The 12,813-nt window shown below is 38.3% G+C and overlaps 1 protein-coding gene across 1 annotated transcript; it reads left to right on the top strand.

The window, feature by feature from the left end:
- The first annotated feature begins 3,816 nt into the window (after positions 1-3,816).
- Positions 3,817-12,465, top strand: sfxn3 (sideroflexin 3). Its single transcript, XM_067420798.1, has 11 exons — positions 3,817-3,961; positions 4,726-4,901; positions 5,997-6,167; positions 6,691-6,789; positions 8,618-8,693; positions 9,006-9,091; positions 9,310-9,437; positions 9,604-9,653; positions 9,745-9,794; positions 9,888-9,935; positions 10,017-12,465. Exons 2-11 carry the CDS (start codon positions 4,738-4,740, stop codon positions 10,111-10,113), a joined length of 969 nt encoding a protein of 322 aa, XP_067276899.1. The 5' UTR covers positions 3,817-3,961; positions 4,726-4,737; the 3' UTR covers positions 10,114-12,465.
- The last annotated feature ends 348 nt before the right edge of the window (positions 12,466-12,813 follow it).

Below are 12,813 nucleotides of genomic sequence, written 5' to 3'. Positions count from 1 at the left end.
GATGAAGTCAACAGGTTAGCAGGAAATCATTTGCATTACCATGTAAGATTCATTCTGAATACAAACTGATTTACTTTATGTACTCAGTCTTTTGTTAATATAATGGCTAAATGCAAGAAAAACAAAGTTCGATGAAGTTAAACGCCGTTACCTGTCTCCATGTTGTGCCGCATGACCTCACCTGAGACAAAGACAATAGGCTTGTTTGAGATGCGCCTTGCCTCGCCTGAAATAAAGGCGAGACTAGGCGGCTGCAGTGAGGGGAGGAGTGAAAAAAGAGCAGGCAATCCGGACAGTTCTCTCTTCTCGTAGTGGATCAGACACCTGCGAGATCAGTTGCAGATATCGCGGGATTCACACTCGTGCGCTCGGTTGCTGATAAACTGGATGTAATTTAAAGCCCCACTTGGCTACTTTTGCTCTCGGGGTCCCCCTACAGTTTGGAAAAAATAATGTCCTCAACTACTGTCGTAAGCGCTGTAATCCTACAACAGGGGATGCCATCGCGCGTGCATTTGTTGACATGACAACCCTGATAGCCCTGAACTAGTGATGCGTGGCTCGTCTCATAACCCGCGGACCCCGTATGTCTATTTAATGGTCGCGGGTGCGCGGCGGGTTGTAAAAATATATACAGTGGTGCGGTGCCGGCCAAATAACTTCATAAAAGTGGCGCTGCGGATCGGTGCAGCACATGGTGCAGCACTAACAGTTCCCCTGAACACTGCAAGAGGATTTCGAGTTCTTCTGGCGGCGCGTGTGAAATGTCTTCATCCCAGGTAACGTTACAGTCAGTGGCATATGCTTCAGCATGTCATATGAATATAATTTCATGGCTTTTATTTTTTTCAAACGCCAAATAATCACGATGCTCACGTTTACAAGCCAGCGTCATTATAGTAGTCTATTGGTTACCGTTTTACAGAATCTATATGATACTTCAGTTCAATGTTTGAGTGGTAGCTCACCGTAACAAGCAGGACAGCATCGGTCGGGCACGCCTCCTCCAGCTCACGCCGACGAGCAAACCCTGGTCACATTTTGATCCTAGTCCTGCCTTTAATCCCATCACTTTTTCGTTTCCTCTTATTGCTTTCCTCCAACAAAACATTTTCTTTCTTATGTGTCTGTGCTGCTTCGGACATGACTATATTATCCGACGAACAAAGTTGGGCTCGCACGTCTGAATATAAGGAAGTGTGTGTGTTGGTGGAAGTGACGTATATGCCGTAAAGCAGTCGAATTTTGTAGTTCTTTTTGTTCTCGGGTTACTACCCGAAACCCGAAGTTTAAAAGTACGATTAAAAACGATACAGACCCCATCAGGCTATGGCAGACGTGTCATTCAACCTATTGTAAGTCGATTTATCATCACAAGAGTCTTAAAAAATATATTATGAAGGTTGAAAAGTTACCTAGTGCTGCTTTAAGTTCTGTTGCTTTTAAATGAAAATAAATATTATGAACAAGACACCCAAAGTTTTTGTTATTTATTTCCATTCGAAAGGCCTGTTTATCAAGCATTTTTACTTTAATTACACACGTTTTATATATTTTTTTATTAATATGACAACAATCACATAACCAACAGAGAGATCGCACTCTCCGAGAGTTTGAGAATATTCACACATAATTTATACACATAAAAACATGATATCAGAGTTTTAAAATCAAATATTTAAAAAAATCCACCATACATCACGGTTGTTTAAACCAATAAGCATTAAGCTGTGTCGTCAGCAAGTCGTTTCCCATCATGCTTTTGCTCCGCGCAGTTGGTGGAGAGCAACTGCGCTCGACTGCAGAATCCGACAAGTCCGCCTTGCCATCGCGAGAGATTTTTTACATACGTCGGCATGACATCAGAGCAAGGCGGACCGCCCTCGGACACATTTCTAACCGGCATGCATCTCGCGCTGATCACCGGTGATCGATTCTGCGCAGATTTTGCTCATCTCAAACAAGCCTAATATTAGCCTCTTTTAAACCCGCCTCTCGGGGCAGGTGATTGGATTATGAAGCAGCTCAGAAGGACGCTGCACAAACTCATTTGGACCAGTGTTTGACACTCGTCACTCATAGCATAAGAGTATTATATGAACAGTGGTCTAGTGGAACAAGATCCAATTATATCTGACGCTGGTCTGCAGTTTAGCGCCCGTTGCCATCAGTCATAAAATCTTCAATAAAAAAAATCTTCTTTTTGAGATTAAATGATCTACATTGGGGTAAATGTTTGCAATTTTGAGTGTCTGATCTACTGCCAGAGAATTGTCTTTTGATTAAATAGTGATTTTGTCTTAGAGGTAAATTGTAATTGATCCCCTTCATAGCATCAAAGAGATTGGAGCATATTTCACGACACTACACTGCCATATAGTGGACATTTAACAACATTGCTTTAAGTATTTGCTCTGAATTTGGTTTGTAAGTGGGTAAATGGAACTATAGACTGTATTGCGATGTAAACTGAATTTGCCACAAAAACGAGAATTTCTGTATTAAAAATATCCAAATAACCAAAGAACAGAGTATCCATCGTTTATGTAAAGTCGGTATTTCTGTTTTTTCCATCTTTTCAACAAATATACCTACAGCTCTTTATTAAAAAATGCAAACAATTGTTGTTATTGTTTGCAACATCAAAATCTTACCTTAAAGCTGGCCGTTTATTTTGATCCCATAGGTACATACACTATATTGTCAAAAGCCATGTTGGAACAGGAAGGGGCCATCCCACAACGTTGAGAGCATGAAATAGTCCAAAATATCTTGGTTTGCTGAAGCATTAAGTAATCATTTCACTGAAACTAAGGGGCCAAGCACAACCCCTGAAAAACAACCCCACACCATACTCCCCCTCCACCAAACTTTACACGTGGCACAATGCAGTCAGGCAAGTACCGTTCTCCTGGCAGTCGCCAAACCCAGATTTGTCCATCGGATTACCAGACAGAGAAGTGTGATTCATCACTCCAGAGAACACATCTTCACTGCTCTAGAGTCCAGTGCTTTACAACACTGCATCTGACGCTGTGCATTGCACTTGGTGATGTAAGGATATGCCCACTGTGCTGACCCCGCTCAGTGATTTTACGTGGCCTACCACTTCGTGGCTGAGTTGCTGTTGTTCCCAATTGCTTCCACTCTGTTATAAAACCACTAACAGTTGAATGTGGAATATTTAGTAGTAGGGAAAATTTCCCGAATGGATGTATTGCACAGGGGGCAACCTATAACGGTACCACGCTTGAATTCACTGAGCTGCTGAGAGAGACTCATTCTTTCACAAATGTTTGTAGAAGCAGTCTGCATGCATGATTTTATACACATTTGGCTATGGAAGTGATTGGAACACCTGAATTCAATGATTTGGAGGAGTGTCCCAATACTTTTAGCAGTAGTGAAGTCTATGTTCTGCCATTTTATTTGAGATATAACATATCTGACACATCTCTGATAGACAGTCAAATTATTTAATTAATTTAAAAGTCTACAGAGTGGCCAGCCTTTGTTTGCTTAGACAATCAGAAATACTCTTTGCAAGACAAAGGCATGTGGTTGAAGGAATGAAGGAAGTTTGTAACACTTTTAGAGCAACTCTCCTATCTCAGAGACTCACGAAGCAGATGACCAATCATGACGTAGATTTTATCCACGCCCCGGTTTAGAACAATCTACCAATCATAACGCAGATCTTATCCACGCCCCGGTTAAGGACCATCTACCAATCACAACGCAGTTCTCACCCACGCCCAGTTTCTCGAGCCAACTGCAGATCTCTCTGCTCCAAACACCGCCTTTTCACACAAAAAGCGCACGTTCATCATTTCAACCATCTCGCGCAGATTTTCAAGGCAAGACCGGAAGTGCGACTGTCATCACGCAGAGGAAAGCAGTCAGCGCTGAGGTCATCTGCTTCAAGGTGCCACCTGAACGTTACCTGTGGTCATTTAACAAGGTATGCGTCACATGTTTTACTGAATGACTCTTTGAACAAAAATGCACGATTTTCCTTTTCGATGTGGTTGTTGTGTTCATGTAGGTGAGATTGTTATAGCTAGCTAACGTTATCTTAGTAGGTTGAAGGGGATACATGTTATGCGTATTAACACTGCTTATTCTATAAGCGAACATAGCAAAACATAACAATTCACAGCTTTATTCAAAAATAACCGAATCTCAGTGTATACGAAATGCCTTTATTTTACACGTCCTTGTTGTTTATATCCCACCAGCATAGCAGCTAGCATTAGCTACAAGAGCTGTTATTATGCCGTCTATATCGCTCGCTTTTCCATGTTAGATAAACGATACACTTTTATTTAGTCGTTAAGCAGTTTAGTTACATATTTCTCAAATCAACATATTTTCAAGTCCGACGTGTCCTTGCACTTTTGACATGTATTGCTAGTCTCCAATGTTTATTGCATGACAATAACCGTGCTAATAAGCATCAATTAAGTAGTTTATTAATACACAGGGTATAAGAGATTTTTTCCCCTTATGGTTTTAGGCATTAGTTTTCTTTTTTACTTTGACCCTTGAAACTATTTTCTGTCAACCTGACATACTGCTAATATTTGGCATATCTCCAGTTCAACATTCTTCATGACACAGACGCTAAAATAATTTTTCCTTAAGTGTGAAAATAACTTTGGAAACCATGTTTTGTTTCTCAGTAAGTGAGTGAGTTTCTCAGTAGATTATTTGTGATCTTCACAGGAGGTGAATAGGATGTCTGGAGATTTGCCACTGAATATCAACATTAAAGAACCAAGATGGGACCAAGGCACATTCATGGGCCGGGCTCAACACTTCTTCATGGTGACGGACCCCAGAAACGTGCTGCTGTCCAGTGAGGTTTTGGAGGATGCCAGAGTTATTGTGGAGGACTACAGGTCTGTGATCCCAAAGGGCTGAATTGTTGGGGTGAAATGCTCTCCTTTATGATATTGTAGAAACTGTAGCTGTACCAATCACTACATTATTGGAAATGTTTTAGGGAGCAATATATAATAAATATTCACTTTCTTTTCTAAACATTGTAGCATGGATTTGTTGTTTGAAAGCAAATGCTGTTCAGACCTTACATCTGTGCAACCAGGGTTGCCACATCTGTGGTTTTTACATTGTGGGTTAACATATTGCATTTGACTGAAATCAATGTATTGTGATATTTTACTCATTTTATATTTTACTAATGATAAAACTGCTAGATGAGGATGATGGGACGTGAACTGCCTTTGAGCTCCTGTGCGGTGAGCTCCTTTATGAACACATTTTGGATACATCATGAAATTTATGATTACTACTATATATTTTCGGTTTGAAATGCATCCAGATTTTGGCCCAGAATTTTCATTTTGGTGCATCCCTAGTTTTTTTTTAATTCAGCAGTAACACATTAAAAGTGACAGTAAAGACATTTGTGACATAACAAGATTTTCATTTCAGGTAAATGCTGTTATTTTTCACTTTGTGTTTGTCAAAGAACCTTTAAAATATAGTATCACTGTTTCCACAACAATAAGAAGCACAACTATATTCAACATTGATAATAATAATAAGAAATGTTTCTTGAGCAGCAAATCAGCATATGGACAAATAAATGCAGCCTTAGTGAGCATAAGATATTTCTTTCAAAAATATTTTAAAACAAACTTTTGAATGGTGTTTTCTTTTTTGATTGTTTTTTGTTGCTAGCTCTGACGCCCTCAGAAGTTTTATAATTGGCTATTGTCAAACACTCCCCCCTTACTTGTCAGAGAAACAGATCCCAGTCCCACCTTGAATGCCATTGGTCAGAGTTGCTGGTTGATATGCTCAAACAAAAATAGCAATGTTTTGAAAACGCCACAGAGCTTTTCATAGGAATCAACCCTGTTTTAAAATCCAAAAATTACACACTTAAACTGTAATTATTATTTAATCTCTATATGCTGTCGTTTCGATGTGTTGAATAAAATCTCTTTCTGCTGTGCCCTCCTTCACAGGTTGGGAGTTGTGAAGCCTGGGCTAACAGAAGATCAACTATGGAGGGCCAAATACATCTACGACTCCGCTTTCCACCCAGACACAGGAGAAAAAATGCTGCTAATTGGACGCATGTCTGCACAAGTGCCCATGAACATGACCATTACGGGTTGCATGCTCACCTTTTATAGGTAAGAAGAGCACTGTCACTCTTAATCATTCATTGTTCTGGACAACATATGGAGAGGAAGTGTATTTAGACCAGAAAATTATTTACATTAGAGCCAGAAAAGGAAAGGGAGTAAATCTTTCCATGGCTGGGATAAAACATTGCCGCTCAGTCCAGGGAATATTTCCTAAATGAGTCATCATGGAAAAGACAGCAGTCCTACTGAATGGCTAAGTTTGGTGGTTTGATTAAGGGTGAGAAGGTTGAATGTGTTATAGTAGTATTTTCTGCTTTTAAAAGTGTTGGCCAAGTGTAAAATAATACTTTGACTAAGGGTGCAGTTCTTTTTGCTGGTTTTGTAGATGCATTATTACTCAGTGAGTCATCTGAAAATGAGTCATTTTGAGGAAAATCAACATGTGACTCAAATTACAGGCTTGTGTGGGAGATTCTTATGACTGCAGCATTGTCCAAGAAGTATCATAATACATGTATTTTATTTTAAAACACTAAATACAAGTTGCATTTTCTGTCTGTGTTTTCAGGACAACCCCAGCAGTGGTGTTTTGGCAGTGGGTTAACCAGTCCTTCAACGCCATTGTCAACTACACTAACCGCAGTGGAGACGCACCACTCACCATGAAGTATGAAGGCTAAGATCACTACTAGAAACAGTCTAGCTGCAGGGTTCTATTGGACACCTCATGGCAACGCACCTTTTAATGGTGTGATGTGTTTCCACACCTTGTTGGTATATTGCATCATTAAAGCCGGGCGATTTTTGATGTCACACGAGCTTGCAGGCATTTGTTGCATTTTTCTACCCTTCTCTCTCGGGGGGAATTGTGTGGAAATTGTTGATGCTCGTATGGTTGCAGCGCACAATGGGCCTCATTCATTAGACTATTGTAAATATATGTGTTAATTCTAAGTAATTTGCACGTAAAATGGACCTTCCAAAAAAAATCTTCTCTGGATTCACAACCGCTTTGTCCACATTTGCAACTATGTAACTCTCCATGAATGCTGTGGAATCACATCTGGACTTCTCAGGTTTAGCTCCACTATAATGCATAAATCCTGAGAAGATTAATTGGCCATATGCCTAACAATAAATATTCAATTAACATGTATCCTCCAAATCATTAAAAAAAAAGGCAGGCGCTCTTCTGAAAACGGCCAGCTGGTGGCGTTGGAGAGCGCTTTGGAGGCACAGTGTTTTTCCAGCTAAAACACTTTTGTTGCTTTGCAGATATGAAAATACTTTCTAATTTTTAAGAATATTACTAAATATAAAATGCAGTAACCAGCAATATTAACTTCTCCATTGTTGTTCAGTCATTGTACAAGTGGGATTTGGTTGGTCGGTGTAGTATTTGTCTCGTCCCTCCTCCACTGTGATTGGAAGGCTGGGTAAAAAGTGACAGTGACGAGCGTTTTACTTAAAGTTGAACAGTTTTTAACTCTCATTACAAAAATAAAGATACAGGGCAAATTAACGCTTTGCTGAAATACTGAAATATTAATGCAGTGGCATCAATTTACCTTAAAGAAACTTCAAATGTCCATTTACACCTGTTAGGTTATTTTTTGAAAATGCATCAACTTTCATCAATCTAAAATGAACAAGGCCCAATGTGTGAGAAATATTATGAGCTGAGCCGAGTAAGTAACGAGCATCTCTCGACCTCCCGATCATTTTTAAACATGTTTGAAAAATTCAGAGAGTGGACCGATTGTGACCAGTGCATATAGGCTGTACCCTATTGCCGAATCATACACAACTGTCTCATAGGCTAGATCTATGTGGCTGCAACCCGTGCGCGTACACGGACACACAAACTTTGTTTTTTGTTGAAAGGAATGGCTGTGCTGCTCTCTGCTTTTCAAATCATTTGCACACTCGTCTTTTTAATTTATTATTTCGTTATCCGAAGGTATAGTGGCAATATTGAAAGATCTGTTTAACACGAAAGCTTATGGGATTGCAGCTTGCTCGCTATGAAGTAGTTTAACCATGTACCAGTTGCTTTGATACGATTATCAGGTTAACTGGCGTGTGCAATGGCTCACAATAGTGAGTGTACATCCGCCTTTAGTGTTCTGAAAGCTGTTTCATAAGCCATGACACAAATGGAGTCTATACCACTTTCACTTCATGAACTTCCCATGAAGCAGAGATGTCTTGTTTCATAATCACTACACATGCTGAATGCATGCAGCTACAGATAGCTTGTTAATTTATTCATGTTTCCATTCCATTCTGATCGTATTTATTAGCCGTTTTTAATCTAACAATATAATTTCCTGTATCCTTTTTATCACATCAGTTGTTGGAAGTTACTCAGTGAGCCTGAGTAACAACATTATTGCTCTTTCTGAACTATGGGCTTTTTTTTTTTTTTCTGCTTAGTATCTGCTTAGTAACAATACAATACATAACAATACATGCACATTTTTTCACCTCTGCAGTCAGCTTGGTGCGGCCTACGTCAGTGCGACCACTGGAGCTGTAATAACAGCACTTGGCCTGAAGTCTCTGACCAAGGTCTGTCCTTTACTTAAACTGTCCTAATATTTATAGTTTATTACAGAGTGACTTTTAAACATTTCTTTAAAATCATTGGTTTACTACTCAGTATATATTTTTATAAATACTATATATATTTATACAATATACATTTTTGTACATGTTTTTTTATATTCAATTTACATATAGTATATATTTGATCAAAATTACAGTAAAAATATTAGTGAAATATTTTTGCAATTAATTGTTTTTAATCATTATTCTTTGATGAATGAAAAAAATCGAAGAACAGTATTTAAAATAGGAATCTTCTCTTATCTCCCTCTCCAGCACTTGCCTGCCATTATGGGGCGTTTTGTTCCCTTTGCTGCAGTGGCAGCAGCAAACTGTATCAACATACCCTTCATGAGACAAAGGTGAGTGAAAAAAAGACTGCTTTCCAGAATTTCAGCTACATTTTTCTACAGATTTCACTTCAGCTATGATGCAGAAACATACATTGAAGGGAGGGTTGTGTTTGTTTGGGTTGATTCAAATATCAACAGTGTTTGTTTGTGAAATCGCTTACTGTCCTATTAATTGGCTTTAAAAAATGTTGAATCAATCATTGAATTAGTTCTTAATACTTCAACAGAGAGCTGAAGTATGGTATTCCTATTACTGATGCTGAGGGTGAACGTCTCGGAGAATCGACTAAAGCTGCTCAGCAAGCTATCGTGCAGGTGGTGGTGTCTCGTATTGGCATGGCAGTGCCAGCCATGGGTAAGCTTTTTTTTTTTTAAATGTTAAATAGTTGAGTCTCTCTCTCTCTCTCTCATAATATATATATTATTTGTATTTTTTTTGTGAAGTGGTAAAAAATTGAATTGAGAGGAATTAAGAGTGTTGTCCTTGTGTTTTATTTTTATTAATTTGTTTTCTCAAACAGCTATTCCTCCAGTTATTATGAACGCCTTAGAGAAGAAAGCTTTCATGAAGGTAAGGATCACAGGCTCATTTCAAACATTCCTCTGAATCTGACAGCATTATGGATGTTTGTTGCATCACAAAATGTCTGTCCATTTTTCAGCGGTTCCCAGTTCTCAATGCCCCTGTTCAAGTTGGACTTGTTGGATTCTGGTGAGGTTTTTTTTTGTTTTTTTGCAGTGTTTGTTTGCAATCCTGGTTTAAAACAATGACTGAATGGTTCATTTTAAATATCCATCCCCACAGCCTGGTGTTTGCCACTCCGCTGTGCTGTGCTCTGTTCCCACAGAAGAGGTGAGTGCTGCTAATATAGATCTATTTGTCACCTGGTTTGTTCGATGTGCTGAATTGGGATGCCTTTCTGTCTCTGTGAAGTTCTATGAAGGTGAGCAGCCTGGAGCCGGAGCTTCAAGACAGGATACGACAAAGCAATCCTCACATCACCGCGGTTTATTTTAACAAGGGTCTGTAAAGAGTCTAGGTTGCAGCCCATTCTGTTGTCCTCTTTTGCACCGGAGGTGAGTGGGCACAACTTTGAGGTTAGATGTCTTTTGTCTTTTTTTTCTGACTTATATATTTTTTTGTCAATTTTACCCATGCTATTGCACAATCCTAAAAATGTACAATGAAGGCCAGAACTTGCTGCTGGATTTCGTTAAAGATGCTTGAATGTTAAACTGCTGCATTGATGCTTTAAAACCCATCTGTTGACAACACACACGTTGACTTATTTACCAGTAAATTAATTTATTTGATTTATTCTAGATTACCATATAAGTATTGTAAGATCTGTTTCATTGTTTTTCTTTGGCTATAAGTTTTTTGCAGGTTTGTGGCTCAAAGTTTTCTCACATGCATGTTATTATTGAATACAGTTCTAGAAATATTAAACTTTCTTCTGCCAGGAGTATTTCCACCTTACATGCTCCATTATGTGCCCATTAAGTGCACTTATGCAGCAAATGCAGTGTGCTTTACTCTCTGTACTGCAAAAGAAGTCCTACGGTGTGCTAACACTCCTTCATGAGAACAAGATGTACATCTTGACTTTCTACAGGCCATACTTCCTTATTTCTGTTTAAGCCTTACAGGCCTGCATATGGTTTTAAGTCTTTGCGAAAGTATCCGAGATGTTTGGATTGTAGTTTGTGTTGTTATTGAAGAATTGTGAAAAGGTCAAAATGATATATCTATTTGAATATTTAATACATATTAGCATTTGTGTGATTGTATAAATAATTCCCTCTAATGGGACGGATGTGTCTGGGCTTATAGACAGAAGCACTACATCTCTCAATTTATACGAACAGAGTTTACTCGTGCTCGATAGATGAAATATACTCATCCAGAGTATGAAGAGAAGTTGCTTTATATGCCCTGCTTTGATCATCCATCATCTCAGACATTAACAAAAATGAGAACAACAATCAGACTTATTTATTGTTGTCATGGGGGAATATGAGGTGTTGTATCAATAATATATATATGATGTCAGTCATCGTGTCTGTAGTGTATGATGTAACCTAACCTTTTGTAAGTTCTTTAATGGCCTCCTGTAATCTGAGCGAATAAGATCAAACGTGTTTTCCCTGACATTTGGTAATGTTACAGAGTGTAGTGTTTGTTGCTTGGTTCCTATTGTTTTTGTTGATGAAGTTAACAAACATTTACAGTGTTTCTTTGCCATCAGACTGTGCTTTTTTGGGGGGGGGGAATGGCACATTGATTTGTTGTTTTTCCCATCATGTCCTCTGAGTGGCAACAGAGATCTGTTTGTTTTTGACTTGAGCACTCCATGTAGGCAAATATTGTTTAGCTTAATATCTAAGCACATTATGTTACATAAGTATGCTGTTGAAATAAGTAGCCCAGTGGAAAGCAGTCAGGGATTGATGCTTTCTTTTTTTAAGGCACAATTTCTCTGTTAATGATGATTGCTGGAGAGAACTGTGGGATATGTTATGCAAATACAACTATGTGATTGTGATTTATACAAAAATGACTGACTAAATTTCCTCTTGGAATGTCCTGTTTCATCAAATGTCACATGCTGTCAAGACTGATTCTTCCTATAATAATGCAGTGCACCAGCGCAAGTTCAGTTAGTCATGTAATGCTAACAAATGTCACATAATGCTTTACAGTGATGCTCAACAAAATAGACAGTGTTCCAAACTTAAACCAGGGTGTGTCTCAACAGATATTATACTGTCAGCACTGTCATATCCTCCTTAATCACAAAACAGTTTGTAACACTTTATTAAAAGTACACCAGATTACTTAGCAAGTTCTTTCAGATGTTTTATTATTGTAAATTGCACTAGACCACTGACAATGTGTATTGGAGATCTCATGCAGAAGTGTACAAATGTATTCATTAAGTTAACCTAAACCATGTTATAATTGCATGTACGCAAGATAAAATGGTCATTAGTTATTTTCTATTTACACATATAACATTATGGTTGTCCATCAATATGTGGATCATGATAAAATTAGAAAGATTGTCACACCAAATACATTTGGCATGTTACAAAAATGAGACCTTACCAAAGAATAAATATTTGTTTCACTGCACATATTCTTGATGCTTAAAGCACATATTTATTGATAGGTCACTTATAGCGTGGAAGGTGCAGACAAACGCAAGGACAATAAATTGTGATGTGTCATTAATATAAATGTCACTCCCGGGAGACCCACTTTAGCACAATTATAGTTATTATTGGTGCTCGTTGTGTTATTTTTCCAGCATTTTATATTGTTTTGTTACATCCTTGTGTGTATTTTATCTGGAAAAATGTAATAAAGACATTAAACTAACTGCCTGAGACTATATTTTGTCTGAGCTTGCTGCAAAGGTGCCCCGGCTCTTACTTAGAACCCAGAATCACAGATTTAAACCCGTGATAAAACAATATGCCAAATTCTCTAATGAGGGCAGTTTCGAAGTCTCTGCCTTTAAAATGCAAGCATTACAGTAGGTCGGCTAAGAAAATAAATCTGTTTCATATGCATTTCATTTACTAATCAGGGATTAGAGCTCAATGTCTTTGTCGATGCATTAGAATAGTACACAAGTTGTGTGGTGGAGAAATACCATGTAAAGGGGTTCTTCATACCTCGCTTATAGAGTTAGTTCACCCAAAAATGAAATTTGTCATTAATCAAT

Source organism: Pseudorasbora parva, chromosome 17, assembly GCF_024679245.1.
Source record: "Pseudorasbora parva isolate DD20220531a chromosome 17, ASM2467924v1, whole genome shotgun sequence".
NCBI classification, from domain to species: Eukaryota; Metazoa; Chordata; class Actinopteri; order Cypriniformes; family Gobionidae; genus Pseudorasbora; species Pseudorasbora parva.
This window is presented reverse-complemented; position numbering and strand designations above follow the sequence as displayed.